Below are 17694 nucleotides of genomic sequence, written 5' to 3'. Positions count from 1 at the left end.
TGGGATGGGATGGGATGGGATGGGTGGGATGGGGTAGGATGGGATGGGATGGGACAGAGGGACAGAACGTATGGGAGACAATGGAATGCAAGAAAGGTTAGGCCCAGCAATGCCTCTTTCTCACTATCAGCCATGGAAAAAGTGCTCCTATAGGGAGACATGTACAAGAATGTTTACAACAGGCAACAATTAGAAACAACCTAAATGCCCATCACCAGGGGACCAGCTACATAAACCATGGTACATCCACGCTGTACAATGCCATGCAGCAGTTAAAGAATAAGGGGGATCTATATACCAATGTGCAAAACTCTCCAAGGCATAGTATTGTGGGGGGGAACCCACTGCAGAATGATAAATCCAATACAGGATCATTTATATTTTTAATAAAAAATCAATATGACATTGTTTCTATGGATACACATATACCATATTTCATCAAATCTAAGACCCCATGGGTTGTAAAGTCACCACTATTTTACATACCACTAAAAGAAGGAAAAAAAAAACTATCAATTAAACCATGACCAGCCACTAATTGCAGGAGACGTTAGAGTGTGTCCTGGAATCTATGAAACGCAGTATTACGCAAATTTGGAGTACAGGGTCTTAAAGTACGCCAGCCAAACTAGTGATTGCAAATTAATGTGGGGTGGGTGGTGGTGGCCAGGATGGAGACTTCAGCCGAATCTGCATCTGAAACTTTCACAAATGGAATACGTTTATGTGTTCGTGCTATTTAATCTCTAAAAATGTTTTTTAAATAAAGAGTGAGGAAAGCCTCCTCCGCCCCTCACTGAAAGGTGAGGCGATGCTGAGAGCACTGGGCAAGTCCATGAGTCACCGCAGAGATGGGGACTTTCCAGGGCACTAGGCCAGGGTGGGGCCCGGGTGGGTGGGCGAGCGGGACACGCCAAGCTCCGTGAAGAGGAGAAGGAAGCGCTTCTGAATGTCCAGTGGGGACGTGTCATGGAAAAAAAGAAACAACAGGAAGGGAATTTGATTTGGGGAAAGAATTTGCAATTGACTCACAGACTAACACAAGGCTACTTGGGGGGCCCCAGGGTTGCCCCCCAAAACGGCTCCTTCATCTACCCTTGCTGCTCTCCGCAGAAGCTGCCTGGAAAGTCATAATGCCATCCTGAATGCATCACTCACAAGGGATCTCCTTGGACTCAAGCTTCTAATTCCGCCTTAATATCCAATTCTGTGTGTCAGGGAGAGCTGAACCTCAGCCTGCAGCAGCCGCGTCACCTTGCCCTGCGTACAAATAAAAATAGCTTTGGTGCTCGGAGCACAGGTTCCCTTGCCTTATCCTCTGGGGGTCCCGGGAGCGGTGCAGCCAGCGAATGGAAACCATGCGCAGTATAAATACATAATGAACAAAGAGGCTCCTCAGAAGCATCCTTGACCTTCCTGCTTTCCTTGACTTCTCCCCTGCCATTGTCCCCGGTGAAGCCATAAATGGAATGGCACCGTTGAGGGGGGTGACGGCCACAGAGTGCCCTCCTTGCCAATTTCTCCAGTAGTTAAGCAGTAAATGGTGTTAATCGGAATGAGAGTCTATTCCATTCTCCATTTATGCAAATAACAAAGTTTTGGCAGCTCAGGCCGTGATCTGAACAGCTCTACCTGCCAGGAGCCAGGCCTCACGTCTGACAGATCTGCTCCTCTGTTCCCATAATCTGCGGCCTGATGGCGCAGGACTGAGTCACAGACGACTACCAGGTCCCAGGGAAAGAGAACACCGAAAGCCAAAAGCCCCGCGGCAACCCGACAAAACCCCAAGCTCCAAGACAAACACGTAGCTCCAACACCCCCAAACAAGTTCACACGGGAAAAGTTCTCCTTTTATAAACTGGGGTTCATCTCCAAAAGTTGACTTCTCAGCAGCACCCAAGCTGGCCCCAGGGGCAGGGGCGATGCAGAGGGCGCTGGTCATCGGCCCTTCCGGATCCACCCTCCTCCCTTCTCCATCCCGCTCTGCGTCCCAGGAAGCTGACCAGCAGGCTCCTCTGCTTTGGGGCTCCTGTTAGGTTTAGCCCATGGGTCCGGCACAGACTGGAGGGTAGGAGGGGACAGAGTCGGGGTATTTATTCTCCTGGCATGCTCCCTGGCTTGTCACAGGTTGCCTGTCATCAGGGACCTCACAGCTACAGGGGCAGTCTTCTCCAGGTTCCAACAAAAGCCCCTCCGCATGCCCCATTACATTCTCCAACATGGCCAGGAAGTCCCAAAAATGCTCCCCCATCCCGGTTGGCCTCCCTTCGACCTACCCACCTCCGTAAAAAAAGGCCCCTTATTAAATGCTCTTCAATTACCTCGTTTGAATGTACCATCTGTTTTCTGTTGGGACCCTGACTAAGGGGGTATCTTTTAAACAATTTTTAAGTAAATGTGTCGACACAAGGTGTTTGTGAAGATAGTAATAAAAAGCCCTTGGAGGATGCAGTGTAAAATATGTCATCAGTGAGAGTGACGAGAGATTAACAAAAAAACCAAAACCAAAATCAGTGATGAGGCAAGTGGCCCATGGCAAAGGTGGTCAGAGGGCAAAGCCTCCCTAGGTACCCACGCCCCTCCCACCCCGGACTCCCCAGGCCCTTCCCTCTGGGACTCGGCACTTCTCCCTGCAACTCTGCCACCCCGCCGTGGAGAGCACAAACCACCCTGGCCGGACCCCACGACATGCAGACACTCCACTGGTGCTCCTCAATTCCCACCCCGGGGACCTTCGGGTCTTCCTGTGCTCCCCATGTGCACCCCAGGGTTTATTAGGCATTTGTCCATCTACCTCTTCATTACCCATCTCCCCCACCAGAACAAAAGCTTCCTGAGGGCAGGGACCTGCTATATCCCTAACACCTACCGTGGCTTGGCACGTAGCAGGGACTTCATAAAAAACTAGAGGTCCAGCATGCAAAACATCCCTATCCCCTGGAAGAGCGGCATACGTCCTCTGGTTTGTCTTATGGTCTCAGGGTGCAGGTGGGAAGAAGTTTCTGAGGCCAGGAAGGGAGGTATGTGCTTGGTGGCACACCAAGGAGGCTCCTCTCCAGACCACGGGAGACCGTTCACAAGAATCCCTGGGCCTTAACCACCCACAGGAGTGACAAATGGAACAACCTGGCACCGCGTCCAACAAATCGTTCAATAAATATTTCCCGAGCACCTACCATGCGCTGGGCCCGTGTTAGGCCAGAGACAGATACAGGCATGAGAAAGTGAGCACACCGCTGTTCTCAAGAGGGTCAACTTCTAATAGCAAAGCCAAAAAAAAAAAAAAAAAATCAAAAAGAAAATGGGAAATAAAAAGAATTACCAGAAAGGAAATCAAAGGGGCCGACTCGATAGACGGTGAAGGAGAACTACTCAGGCTGGGGAGTGGGGGCGTCAAAGAGGACCCCTCTGTGCCTGGGGCACTGGAGCTAAGCCCCCCAGGGAAGCGGAGGGGAGATCCTTGGGCAAACCTGAAAGAGCATCCAGGTGGAGAGAAGAGGTGGAACAAAGGCCCTGGGGCAGGAATAAGTAGTCTCAGGGGGAGTAGGAGAGGCAGGCCTGGGGCCGTGAAATGGATTCATCCTAAGTGCACCAGGAGAGGGGCAGAGTCACGTGGAAGCAGTCCAAGGATCAGATGCGGGGAAGCAACTGGAAGGCCACAGACAGATGCCAACCATCTCTCCTCCCCAGCCCCCCTACCCCCTGCCCTCCACCACCTTCTTGCCACCTCCTCACCACTCAGCCCCTACCAGCCCTCCGAGGGGTCAGACCTGCTCCAGGAGATCTGGTCTTGTCACCCTCTGCCACTTGGCAGTACTGGCCCACACACAGCCAACCACTAGGCCAGGCCGGGACTCCGGGCATCCATGGTGGCAGGGTGGGGGAGGGGCCCGGGTATGTGTGCTCCCCCCCCCCCCCCCGGCCAGTGGCCACCTCTCCCCACCTGCACAGCTGCCTCACAGCCCCAGTCTTCCCAGATGCCCCCCTCCCCAGAGCAATGATGTCATTCCCAAAGGCAGCCAAATTCTAGCCAGTCAACTCCAAAATAAAACTGTTTAACACAAAATGAAGCATTTTATAATCCCCTGTACATTTTTTCCCTGAGCTGGCACACACAGCGTTTAAAAACACTGCCAAAACACTCAACCAATAGTTCGGCTTTATTTTAGACCAGTGCCAGAGTTAAATTTCGAATTTCCTTGCTCCTTTCCCAGTCCGGAAACCCCCCCCCCCCCCACCCCCCCCCCCGCCCCCACCCGCACCCGCACCCCCAGCCCCACCAAGCCTTCGCCGCAGCATCACAAGCAGTTGTTAACTCCCTCTCTAAGGCCAGGCCAGGCTGATCCCCTGCTGGCTGCACTCCTTGAACCACACGCCTGAGGCAGCAGGAGATAAATTTGGTTGATTTCTCATTTTGTTTGGGGATGTTCTTTATTTTCCTGTGTTTAGGGTGTCATTTGAGGGATGCCAATCACAGGATCTCAAGGTTCGGAGGAACCCCTCTCTCCATCAATCTTGGTGCTCTAAGGGACAGAACCAAGACCAATTCAAGGGGCCACAGGGATACCCACTCTGGCCCACATATGAAGAGCAACTTTATATTTTGTTCTTGCTCCCCCTTGCTCCCCCACTGCTTTGATGCCCAGCTTCCACCAGAGCTCCCACTGCTCAGCCCCATCCAACCATACATTTTACCCAGAAGTGATAGTAAAGATACCAACCACTGGCTCACCACCATAGGAGCAGATGGCCTCTGCACTGGTGGGACTGGTCATGCTCAATCCCACCCCTGAGGTCAGGTCACCTACTCTGGACTCTTTGGTTAAATGGCATAAGCTCCTTCCCTCTTTGGGCTGATGCTGCCTAAGAGCATCCATCCCCCCCTCACCCCATTCTTCTGCTAGCAGCACCCTGAATTCCTCTGGGGAACATCTCTGGGTCTGCCATTCAGAGCACTCCATTCTGCCTGAGCCAAAAGCCAAGACAACATTCATCGGAGCCAGGAGATGCAGGAAGACCGGGTTCCAAAGCCTTCGCCAGGGTCCCTCGATGTAGCCACACCTGAAGCTGGTGCTAACTACATCTGGATTTTCTAGTTACCGAGCCACTAAATTCCCCTACTTGATTGAAGCAAAATAGGGATGAGTTTTCTGATACCAGCCACCGAGAAGCCTAACTTCCCAAACTGCAAACATGGCTTTGAGGACCGCCCCCCCTCTCCATCTTCCCCTGAACCCCTCCCAGCCCCGGTCTCTCCAGCAACATGTAGGACTGAGCTCTCGCCTCCCCGTCCTGCTTCTGCTGACACAGCCTCTGAGCACACTAACCGTTTTGGCAGGGACCCTGCTACTTGTTTTCCCCGCTCATACTGCTCACACGGGCCTTGGCCAGGACTCAGCTACAGCACAGAGGGAACCAGGCGATTCTTTAGAACAAAATAACTACATGCGGGTCAGTTTAAGAATCTCGTGGCCAAAGCCTGCGAGGGGCTAGGTGCTATCAAAGGTAAGCTCCAGAAGGCCAGGAACTACTGTCCGTTTCACTCACTACTCTATCCCCTGTGTCAAAAATAGTTCCCAGCTCATAGTAGGTGCTTTATGAATGAATGAATACATACCAGGGGGTGCTATGATTTTAAAGCACACATTTTTCTTCTGAGCAGTGGTTTGCTTTCTTCTTTTGGGCACGGGGAGTTGTAGCTTAAGTAGGGGACACGGGAAGACACCACCGATAGCTTTCAGCTCTAATAAAGGACTCATGGAGAACATTACTTTCTAGTTGCTCCTTGTACCCCAAAACCAGGTCAGGATCCAGCTGAAGGCTATTCCGATCTTCACTGACAGGCATTTCTCAAAGCTTTTCAAACCTCAAATTGGAGGAAACCAAGATTGATGACTTAGGAAACACAATTGTCAGGTCTTTACGCCCAACAGATTGAGGAATCCACACGCACCTCTTGGGAGAAAGCACCAGGGCCTCTCCGAGGGGTTCTGGTCCCTGTGTCCTGACCATCAGTGACAGCACTGGCAGGCAGGAGCAAGGAGGGCTGGACTAATGAACTGTAGTCTTGACGGGAAAGGGACTGACCAGAGCGCCTCATAACTGACCCTGGGTTTGCTCAGTGATGCTGAGATTTGGGAGCTATATATGTATCCATTGGGGGAAAACACTTATTACTGAAATACCTATAGAACAAAGAAAAACATCTTGTTATTGCAACTTTGGAATACTTTATCTGTCCCCCTCCCTCCCCCTGAAGCTGATGGTGGGTGATGTGACTTGGGGTCACCCTGGGTTTCGCAGGAGCCGGCAAAGCAGACTGATTTCATAGCTGCCCCTCCACACCATCTGGGCACCTGAGCCACTCAAGCCTCAAGGCCAGACCAACTCTCTCCAGCGGGGGTCCAAGGCCTGGACACAATGTCCCGGAAGCCCAGTAGCCGGGGGATGCCACCAGGGCATGACTTGCTTTTCCCAGAACTCTGCCCCCAAAGGGACAAGAGGCAGAGGGTCGGGGAGGGGAGGGTGGGCCAGCCTCTGTGGGACCCCCCCCCAAGGGAGGAGCACAACTTCCACAAAGTTTATAAGAATTCAAGTGTCCAAGTCACTCCGCAGGAAGCAAACAAAAAGTCCAGTCCAAATGAAGTGAGGTTTGTGGGTCCCACACCAGTCCCCTGGCCATCCTGGAAACTGGACTGCCTCCCGGGTATTACCAGCCACCTCCTGGGGAAGAGGGGGCACACCCACTAAGCTACCACCTCCCTGTGTGACCTTGGACAAGTCCTATCTCACTGAAGAGCCTGGCCCACTCCAGGCTTTCAGACTGCCTGGGGGGCTCCGGGGCAGGCTGAGGTGGCAGGAGGAGAGATGTAGGCAGAGCTGAGAATCTACAACACCCTTTAACAGAGCGCTCTATGTCTGCCTCCCTAAAATTCTGAGATGAGATGGCTAGATTCCATCAAGAGCAAAGTGAATGGACTTGACCATCGATACTCGGCAATCTGGCATTGGATTCAATGATTGTATTCCTCTGTATTTGCCTGCACATCACGCCTTCCTCCTACAGAAGACATCCTGGGAGGCCCCTCCCCAACTCTCAGTCCCCATGGTCTGTATGGAGGTGCCCTCAACTGCCACCACCCTGAGCTACTGCGCATGTCTGTCTCCCCTGGCCTCGGGGACGCTTTTGGGGATGAGCCTTGGTCATGGCTACTCCGCTAGGAGTCAACCCCAGGACTCCTGTCCTGGTGACTGGAAAGAGGCTGTTCTTTCTCTGAGGCGGGAGGGTGGAATCCTGGAGGCAGCACCCCAGCCACTGAACACCTGGGGATGGGGTTTGTAGAGAGAGCCTTGGAGCATGTCCTTTGGAGGGTCATGCTTGAAGCCAGTCTTACTTCTCAGTTCCCTGAGCCCATGAATCTGCATTTTTTGCTTGTCAGCTGGAGTTGAGTATGCACATAGCACGTTAATTGAGGACCTACTATGCGCCAGGCAGCCCAAAGGATCATGGCGACTTCACTTTCCAGCTAGATTATACATTCCTTGTTAATAGAAACTCTCTCTCTCTGTCTCGCTCTGTCACAAACACACACACACACACGTGCACACAGCCCCAGGCTCACAGTGGGTATGGTATCACAACTTGCTGGCACGATATGTGCCTTCTGGAAACTTCCAGGCTGAAATGGATGACAGCAGGCTGGACCCAGAAATACACACGCAACCAGCCTGAAGGCCAGCTTAGGGTTTGTCTTTTCCTCCCAGGACCTTGAGGTCCCGCTGGGTGTACATCCTGGCCCGAACAACAGGAAGCCAGCGGAAGGTTTGGCTGCTGCCAGGAAAGGAGAGGAAACCAGGATCCAGACTGGGCCGGCCCCGGGCCAGTCCCCATCACTCTCCCAAGGCCTCTGCAGGGTCCCCTCACTGAGGCTCATCCCAGGGGGTGTTTGTAGCAGACGCCTTCCCCGTGTCGGGCACCACACCTGAATTCCACTCTGGCCCACCCCGGACACAAAGGAACCCACCCTTGGGCACAATGATTCAGAAACCCATCAGGGTAGTCAGGCTAGCTGGGTGGAACAGAAGGAAAAGATCCTCTCCACTTTGGAGAGCCCTCAGAAACCTCAGAACACACACATGGACACACCGTTTCCCGTGGAAACCAAGAGACATATGGATTCTTCCCACCTTGACCCCCGCCTTCTATACTGTTAGATGTGGTGTCCAATTTTTGGAGAGACCTACAGGCCCCACAACATGACAGCAGCGTTCGCGCCACATAATCAAGTCAAGGGGGGATACACTCTGTAAACCTGTGGGCCCCACAGGAGGTGAATAATCACACCAGCCTCTGAAAAGCACCTCCCCTCCACATGACCACCAGGAGCCAGGGCACAGCTGCCCAGGCCCAGAGAGAACCACGGTCCCAGGCAGCCTGCCGGCTTCCCAGGCACCTTCTGGTGGGGCACTCGGAGGGCAGGGAGCAGGCAATTTAGGGAAGGTTCTGATCTCACCACAGGCAGGGCAGACCCAAACTGGCCGGTGGCTCACCCCGCCTATCCGCTTTCCTCCAAAATGGCAGCAAGCTCACAAGACAGCGCACACAGTCAGCATCCTCTTAGGTACCCCTCAGACGACATCTCTATATGTGGAAGCATCTTTGATTTATTTATTTATTTGGAGAAAGAGAGAGCGAGGGCGCACACAAGCAGGGGTGGAGGGAGGGGCAGAGGGAGAGAATCTCCAGCAGACTTCCCGCTCAGCGTGGAGCCCGGCGCGGGGCTCGATCCCACGACCCTGAGATCACGACCTGAGCCGAAACCGAGAGCCAGACGCTTAACCGACTACACCACCCAGGTGCCCCTGGAAACATCTTTTAAAGACCCTGGGAAAGCCAGCTCTTTAAAGGCCACCCAGGGCACGTCACCTTACAAGTCACGGAATGCTTTTGTGAAGTGAATACCTTCTCCACTGGGTTACCTTTTATTTAAATAAACAGTTCCTACATCCCCAGCACCCAGAAGGGTCCCTACACATAGCACGTGCTCAATACTTGCTCCATGAGTAAAGCATCTCTTCCTTCTGTAACTCTCCCTTCTGATGATTCATTAGTTGAAGTCCTACTATATCCAGGCATGGCTCATGGAGCCTTTCTCTTTACAAGCTCATACCTGCCTAATTGCTGACAGCTTTTCCCTCATGGAGGTTGTGGCCTCCCTGGCAACAAGAGCAACAAACTTTTCTTGAGCACCTACTACATGCTCTAGCTATAAGGCCAACGCAAACCTGGAGACAGAGAGGAGAGCAAGACCCCAAGCCCTGGCATCAAGGCATAGGTCCTCACCAGCACAGTGGGCTTGTAAATATTTGCCAATCTGGTAGGTTAAAAATAGTAGGTAGTTTCTTGTGGTCTAAATTTACAGTTCTCGGGGTGCCAGGGGGCCTCAGTTGGCTAAACGTCCAACTCTTGATTTTGGCTCAGGTCACAGTCTCAGGGTCGTGAGATGGAGCCCCACGTCATCAGGTTCTGTGTGGAGTCTGCTTGAGATTCTCTCTCTCTCTCTCTCTCTCTCTCTCTCTCCCTCCCCCCCCGCCTCTGCCCCTCCCCCTGCCCCCACTCCCCCACCCCCATTCTCTCTCTCTCTCTCTCTCAAATGAATAAATAAATCTTTAAACAAAGTTGACAGTTCTCCTATTCTCAATAAGGTTCCTTCCTCAATGTGTAAGATCTCATTAGTGTATCTCTTTCTGGTTCCACTTTGCGCACAGGAGATATTCAAAATATCTGAAGACCAGTGGGGTACCAATCGTTCCGAGCAGGGGCTGACCTCAGACAGCCCAGACATCGCCCTGCTTTCCTGTTGATTTATTGGTTCTTTTCTTAGTGTTGGTAGGAGTTTCTTACACATTAAGGAAAAATATCTTTTGCCCTTTATATGTGTCTTTGGTTTGGTTTATTGTGGTTTTGGCTATGCAGAAATGTTTTATTTTTATGTGGTCAAATATTTGTCTTTTGTTTTACGGCTTTTGGGTTTATGGTTATATTTAGAAAAGGCTTCCCCACTCTGATCTTATCATATTCTTTAAAAACCCACTTATGTTTTCCTTTAGTATTTTCAAGTTTTCTTTTTCTGTTTAGATTTCTGATCCATTTGGGATTTGTTTCAGCTTTCAGAGGAGAGGGATCCCATTTCCGTTCTCCGGGATGGCTACAAGTCACCCCAGTCCCGGTTACTGAGTGATCCATCTGTCCTCCGTGGAGATGCAGTGACACCTCTCTCATACACTACATTTCCAGTTTTGTTCACATCCCTTTCTGCTCTCTTTTCTGGGCCCTTATCCGTCCCACACCACTTAGATTCCTAGGGCTTCAGAATGTGTTTTAAAATCTGGTCTGGTTACCAGCCCTCCCCATCACTCCTCTTGTTCAGAATTCTCCTTCTTCTCCCTGCATGCCTATTTTCCTGATGAACTTTAGAATCAGCTTGTCCATTTCTAAACAAATCCCATTGTTACTTTCACAGGCTAAGTAAAGTTAACAGGTTCATCCAGGGGAAATTGACCTATTTACAATATTGAATCTTTCCACCCAGGAAGAGGGTCTGCCTCCTCATTTAGTGAAGTCTCTTCTGTGTCCCTCCATAGTTGATGTTGCTGGTTTGTTTGTCCTCTCCAAACATTTGAAAGTGGCTTCCTGGGTCTGTCGCCTGGTCTTTACACATTCTCTGACTACATGAGCAGGATCCTTCTTTGCTCCGCGTTTTCTAGCTGGATGCTGTTTGCATGGAGGAAAGCTCTTGATGCAGGGGTATTAATTGTGCTCAAGCCCCCAGGCCTTTTGCACTGCGAGACGCCGGCTGACACCAAGGCGCAGTCCATGCTCCCCATGGGCAGAAGGAACCCGCGCCCTGCACCTGTGCACTTGGCAGTGCACTGCCCAGCGGCTGCCCATGCCGACTCTGCTCTGTCCAAATGGAACCAGTACGAGGGGCGCCCCAAGCAATAAGGCAGGGAGGGGCCCCACCCATGCTGTCGGAGCGAGAAAGGGCCTGAGCCGGCACACAAAGGCAAGATCCCGCCAGCCGGCGGGCAGGAAGGAGGCTGGCAAAGGTGCCAACCTTCACGCAAGCCCCAGCCCTGTAATTAGGGCCCACAGGTCACTCTGGCCACAGCTGAACAAACCAGGGTGTAATTAACTTTCCACCCGGCTTTTTACACAGCAGCATTTCACCTTGGCCAGAAAAGGCGGGTCTGCCTTTCCGAAGGGGCTGGGGAAACACTCCTCGGTCCCAGTCCTCAGGAAGTGGGGGGCAGCTGAAGGGGGAGCAGCAAAATTAACCCACAGGGAGTTCATTTTTTTGCTGTTGCTATTTGAACAAATCCCTCTCCGTCTCCATCTTTTTTTTTTTTTTTTTTTTTTAAGTTGAGCATTCAAAAAAGCCATGTCTGTCTGGAATTTAGCTGGAAATCGTTCACTGTCCCTGGTCTATGTTCTCTGTGTGAGCTGTTCAGACCTCGAATCTTAGCTCAAGCTCTCTAAACCTCAGCAAGATCCCCTCACTCTCTGAGCCTCAGCTGCCCAATGTGTAAGATGGGGATGAATGGTGAAAAATGGGATCTCCCTGCTGGGACCGTTAGGAGGACGAGGTGGGATCATTGCTTCATCCAACAAGCACGCATTAACCACCACCGTGTGCCAGGCACTGGGCTAGGGCATAACAGGAAACAAAACGGACATGGCTCTTGTCCTCCTGAAGCTCAACAGTAGTGGCAGAGACCGGCGATAAACACATTAAAAACTATCACAGAGCGGCGCCTGGGTGGCCCAGACGGCTAAGCGTCTGCCTTCAGCTCAGGTCATGATCCCAGGGTCCTGGGACCGAGCCCCGCATCAGATTCCCTGCTCGGTGCAGAGTCTGCTTCTCCCTCACCCTCTGCCTCTGCCCCTCCCCACCACTCATTCATTCGCTCTCTCTCAAATAAATAAAAATCTTTAAAAAAAAAAAAAAACTATTGCAGAATAATCACAGAATCTGACCCATGTTATGCACTGTGTCGGGGGTGGGACTGTGGGGAGAGCAGTCAGGGAGGCTGCGGCCCACACATGGAGCCCTGGGGGTTGGGGGCATGGCAGGGACCCCGTATGCTTCAAGGATGCCTCTCTGTGCCCAGTGAGGAGCCTGGTCTGCGTCGGAGATCACGGAATGGTGCCTGGAGGAAGAAACCAACGCTTGGCTTCAACCTGGTCCTGAAGACTATTTCTATTCCACAGGGCAAAGTACCTGAACGGGCCCAGAGTTAGAAACCTCAGTCTTTCTAAAGAGACTCCATCTGCCTACCTCTCCCTACCTATGATGAAAACCCAAATCATACCAGCGGTGCCTTTAGCGAAGAGGCTAGAGATCTCCAAAAGCCGTCGGGTGCTCCGGCCCTGGGGAGCTGCCACGTTCCACGACTGGCACAGTGCACATCCCTGCAGACAGCCCAGTCCTGACACGAGGAGGAGCGTCCCTAGAAGAGTACGGATCTAAAGCATTATAACAGCACAGATCCTGCACCCAAATGTCCTCGGGCACTCAGCTTCATTAATTTGGGCCAAAGCGGCCGTCGGTCTAAATCACAGCGTCTCCTGAAAAGGTAGTCTTCGTCCCAGAAAGCCATAAAACATTCCACCTGAATCCAGACTGAAGGTCCACAGCCGACCTGCTTCAGTGAGCACATAAAAAATTGGAATCAGCCCCTGGGTAAATCAAACCTCTCGTAGTAGCTGCTTCCATGGTGCCCCAGGAAGTTCCCAGAGATACTTTCTAAAGCAACTGAAGTCCTCTGGGCTTCTAGAAGATGATGAAAAACACCCCCTGCCACCGCTGATAGGGTCCACACGTGCTTGGCCAACACTTCACAAACTGGGTCAATGTAAACTTCAGCTCACTCCCTGTTCTGACATCGTTCCAGTCAGTGGGGCCCGAAGTAAGGGGAACTTTCTATCATCAGTTCAGAGAGCCACCAAACGCTCTGGCCATTTCCTCATCTGGGGCCCACAAATGATGCTCCATGAGGCACAGACAAGCCCAGCACAGGCATCAAGTCAGCCTTTGTCCACTCTGTTGTAGAAATCCTCATCTCCTGGCGGACCGGTCTAAATTTCATATTTTTGTAGTATATGGACACAGGACCTGCAACCCAAACTTCATCTGCTTGAGTGCTGCTGATAATGGAGAAGATCATGTCGCAGCGTGGGAATCCATTCAGAAAACATTCAGTCACAAATGCAGAATTCAAAATGGCATATGCCCCCGACGCCAAGCCCGTAAACATGTCACCCTGTGGGCCAGGTCTGCAGGAGAACAAGGAGGAATCAGCTCCTGGGGATGTGAGTACCCACAGAGCGGACGGCTCTTGGCTTATCTCATTTCGGGTCCTAAGGATGCAACATTTGATGCCTTGTGGGTTTAAGGCTGGTTTCTTCTCCGACGCGAATGGGAAGACAGAAAGGGAAAGAGGAGAAAGAGGGGCTGGCTTCTGAAGTCCACGCTTCACCAGACTCTCCTGGCCCCAGCAGAAGCACTCCCACGAAGGGACGATGGAGAGGGGGCCTTCTCAAGCTCCAGAATCTCTGCAGGTGAGGGTTCCTCAGGGCAGAGTTCCAGGGGCCTACCCTCCCTTTGCATGCCACCAATGCCATCCTGGCAGGAAGTCCCCCCCCACTTCCGTGGGGAGCTTCCCACCACCTCGGAAAATCTCCAAACCTCAGCGACTCTCCCAGATTCTGATGGAACGAGGCACTGCCCCACCCCCACCCCAATGGCCACAGAAAGACACAGAAAGAGCCAAGAGATCACCCTCTTAAAGCAGTTTTCTAAAAGAAGCACATTCAAGATGGCGTCCCACAAACACACCCCACCTCCCCGGGACACACCTGCTTGGTGAGGGGTGTGCAGTCTCCACATTCTGACTGCCCCCAGCAGGGGATGAGTGGGGACGATTGTTGTTCACACCCAAGGCCTAATTCCGATGCCAGGAGGAGTGGACAGCGGGATTGACAGGTGGTGCTGCCCTTGGGCCCCAAATTCTCAAAAGCAGGGAGGGCCCCCCACCTTCCCTCCAAACAAGACTTGTTTGTTCCCTCAGAAACATCTGCTGAGCACCCAGAGCCCGCCCAGCTTCAGCAGAGCGTGGCCCTCTCTGAAATGGTCTTTGTCAGGCTGTTGAGGGTCCACCTTTCCCTCCAGGGTGACAAAGTGGCCACACTGCCCGCCTGCTTCGTCCCCAGTCCAGCGGCTGGATGGCCAATGGTGAGCATCCAGCAGCCCCCTGAGCCCGGCCTGGGAGGACCTGCTATTGCATTTTGGCACCAGTTCCAAGTTTTTAAAGCAGAAGCCAATTTTCACACATCTTGTGCTAAAGCCCAATATATCAAAGACTTTTTAATGTGGACAGCTCTGACTGGAGTGGGTATCAGAGCCCCCTCGGTCAGACAGGCCCCAATGCCCACCCCAATAGTTCCAGAAACATCTCTGGGGACACAGTGGGAAACCACTGCAGATCAGAGAATGTGCAGGTGGCCGAGGTAGGGACCTGCTTTGAATAATATGCACACAATTCCCAGTGGTTTATCCTGTCATTGGGTAATCCTCAGAACCTAAGACCTGGGGGAACATCGCTCCTGACATTTTACTTCCATGTCAGGGAGACTCTCCCAGACTGGGTCACACCTTTCTGGGCGGTAATGAATTTCTTAGGGATGCTATTAGGCAAGGTCGTTTCCCATACTCCTTTAAGGAATTTCTGACTCCCTTCCGATGCTCCAGGGCCTGGGGATTCCTGGCTCCCATGTCCCCATGGAGGTCGTTAGTGGGGTCCTGCTAGGAAGCAGGCAGAAGTGTCGGTGGCTGAAGGCCCTGCAGACAGAGTTACCATGATGTCAGCCAGACCGCATCTCTGGAGAGAAGAGAAAGCCACTGGGAAAAGAGGCCTGCCCAGGACTGAAGCACAATTTAGCTACTATTTCCAGCAAAACACCCCGATATTCAGCCTCAAAGCTTCACAATGGCCCTTCGCAACCTGGAAACACCACCATTCTCGAAAGTGTGGAGAGAGACAAGAGAATCTCCTTGGTGCTGAAGAACTGAGTGATGCTGGGCATGGGGCCTCACTCCAAAAGCTGCAGAGACTCAACGCAGCATCACTTCACAGGAGTCCTGAGGGGGCCTGGGCTGATGCTAGGCAAGCCCCACGGGTTCTTTTACACTCCAAAAATAAAGAGAATCACTTTTAATTAGAAGATCAATTCATTGATTGTCTTCCAAGTCAGGGACAATATTTCATTCCCGTATCATTAAGATTCCACCTCAGTTCTGGGCTAAATCAAGAAAGACACAGGCCATCTACTATTTTCTCGAGCAGAATGAGAGTATACAGCCCAGGTCCTGGAGAGGTCCTGGCTCGGCCACCAAATCCCTAGGTGCCCTTGGTCAATCACCACCCCCTCTCATGCCTCAGTATTTCCCCTCGGGAAATTAGGGGCCTGAAAAGCCAACCCCATACGTCCCTTCCAGTTCTGATCCTAAGCTTCTAAGCTGGCCGTCACCTCTGCCTGTGGTTGAAATTGCACAAATTCCAAATGACTGGGGTTTGGTTTCCTGAGCCCCCCAAAAGTCCAAAACTGTGAGAATCCTCTCAGGTCCACTGTTTTTGGTTACATGTTTCCTCCAGAGGTTGAGAACAGGGGACTTTGTCTAACCAGGGCTGTGCAGGTACGGCCGTCACTAGAGGGAAAGTCATAGTTCCCCAAACACTTGGCTTGCAAACTTCTAAGAAGGCATGACAAGTAGAAGAAGCTAGAGTTTTGAGTCCCAACCTGCTTCCTACCAGCAAAGGTCCCCCCAAAAACAGGAGACAGGTCCCCTTTGGAATACTTGTCTAAGATTTTAGTTCCTCTCCCCGCAAACCGGCATCTGCAGCCTTGCATCAACAGCCATCGTGGAGAGAGATGTCGGACCACAGATGCTCTGGACTCCCCACTCGGGGCCTGAAACTGCGTCGGCCCCTTGCCCCTGTAAGCATGGCTGCCACACCCCCAGGCAATACAGAGGCCCCCATTCTCCCACTCCATCCACCCACAGGACCCAGACACACAGACATACATGATTCATTACATCTTAAATCGCTCTTATAAAACCGTGGCCTTGGCCCCCTTCTCTGAGGCTGCCAGGACACAGGAAACAGGGCCATAGTCAGGTTTGGCAGATTATTTCCCAGCCAGCCCTCTCCTGCTCAGAGAAGCAGGAGGCCGAGCACAGAGGCGGAACCAGGTCCCCTTCTGCATGGGCTCTTGTTTTGGCCTTTGAAATTCCCCCCATCCCATCGAAGCCCAGCCTCAGAGCTTACTCCTTCACGCAGCTTTCCACACTTAAGCTACTTAACTTTGCACTAACGACCTCTTAATTGCTGGGTTTCCAAAAGGCCTTGCAGAGATCCAGGGGGCAGACCCTCCCAGCTTGGGCCCACATTCTAGAGATGGCGGTTTGGGGGGAAGCAGCAATGGGGTGCTTCCCCCAAATCTCTGCCTGCCAGAAAGCTGTTGCTTTTATTTTTAATTTTATTTAAAAGGCGGATACAGGGTACCCAAGACACCATAATAAAATGACATTAACTGTAAAATTACATTATTAATTCTTTAATCTCACTTGAGGCTTCAAGCTGTTGCTATGTCCAATTATCCATATAACCACCTGTCAGAATCCTGGCGCTATTTAGCATTACCTCCAGGACAGCGGTGGGCCCGGTGGTCCGTCAGGTCTGCCAGACACTCGAAGTCCTGCTGACAGTGATCGCAGGTGTAAATTGACTCATCCTCCATGTCTTCATCGTCCTCATTTCTCTCCTCTTGACTTGTCACGCTGTTCCTGTCTTCCAGCGCACGGCTGGTTTTCCGATCACACTCCGGCTCTCCTTCCAGGCCTCCTGCCAACAGGAAGAATACAGTCCATGTCAGCTGACGGGGTCTTGGGAAAGGTTTTTAAAAGAATTGCCCAGCATTTATTAAGATACATTTAATTACTCTACCTCCCAGGGTCCATTATTCTTGACACCTCTCAGTATATTAATATACAGGGGTTTTTTTGTAGCGTGTGGTGCCATAATTCTCAACTAGGTTCTTTAATTCTTGGTGCAAATCTTCTAGGGGGATTTCCTGTCATCTTCCCCCTGCACATGGATGCTGGGGGTCATGACCCATCACAGAGGTGAAAATGCCTTTGCATTTTGTCTCCTGAAAACCCAATTCTCTTACACATTTCTCCAGAGCCTCCATCAGCTGCTCCTGATGCACCTAAACGTTTCGTTCCCCCCCACCCCAAAGCCTTGCAATTTAACAGCAAGGGAGATCTCTTAGCCAAGTTCACCATCCACACGGCATGCCTCCCAATGTGGTGATGTTGGCTCAGTTCTTTGCAAAGATGTCCTGATCCTGGAATCAAGGAAGCACGTGTGTTTGTAAGACCACGGATAGTCAAATCACAAGTTAAACTGCATCTGAGCCCTCACTCATGCGCTGGGATCAGCCTAGAAGGTGAGAACCAGTTTTGGAATCATTCAACCAATTTCTGTAAAATAAATTACCTATTCTGCACTTAGCACTATGCAGACAAGTGGCTAAACTGTACAGAAAAGTGAGTTAATGATCATGATAAT

The 17694-nt window shown here is 51.7% G+C and overlaps 1 protein-coding gene across 2 annotated transcripts in view; it reads right to left on the bottom strand.

Moving 5' to 3' along the window:
• The window catches only part of ZNF423 (zinc finger protein 423), a 332672-nt gene that overhangs the window by 204308 nt on the left and 110670 nt on the right, over positions 1-17694 (bottom strand). Inside the window, exon 3 of one of the 2 annotated variants that reach the window (XM_025852448.2) lies at positions 16765-16965. The exons of the other annotated variant lie outside the window; for it this stretch is intronic. Within the exon in view, the coding sequence (XP_025708233.2) occupies positions 16765-16965 (201 nt within the window). The remainder of the gene's footprint in view (positions 1-16764; positions 16966-17694) is intronic. 2 annotated transcript variants of the gene reach the window in all.

This window comes from Callorhinus ursinus, unplaced genomic scaffold (assembly GCF_003265705.2).
Source record: "Callorhinus ursinus isolate GAN/ISIS: 27379988/994484 unplaced genomic scaffold, GSC_fseal_2.0 scaffold56, whole genome shotgun sequence".
In the NCBI taxonomy this organism is placed as follows: Eukaryota; Metazoa; Chordata; class Mammalia; order Carnivora; family Otariidae; genus Callorhinus; species Callorhinus ursinus.
The sequence above is the reverse complement of the archived record's forward strand: the minus strand, read 5'-3'. Positions and strand labels throughout refer to the sequence as shown.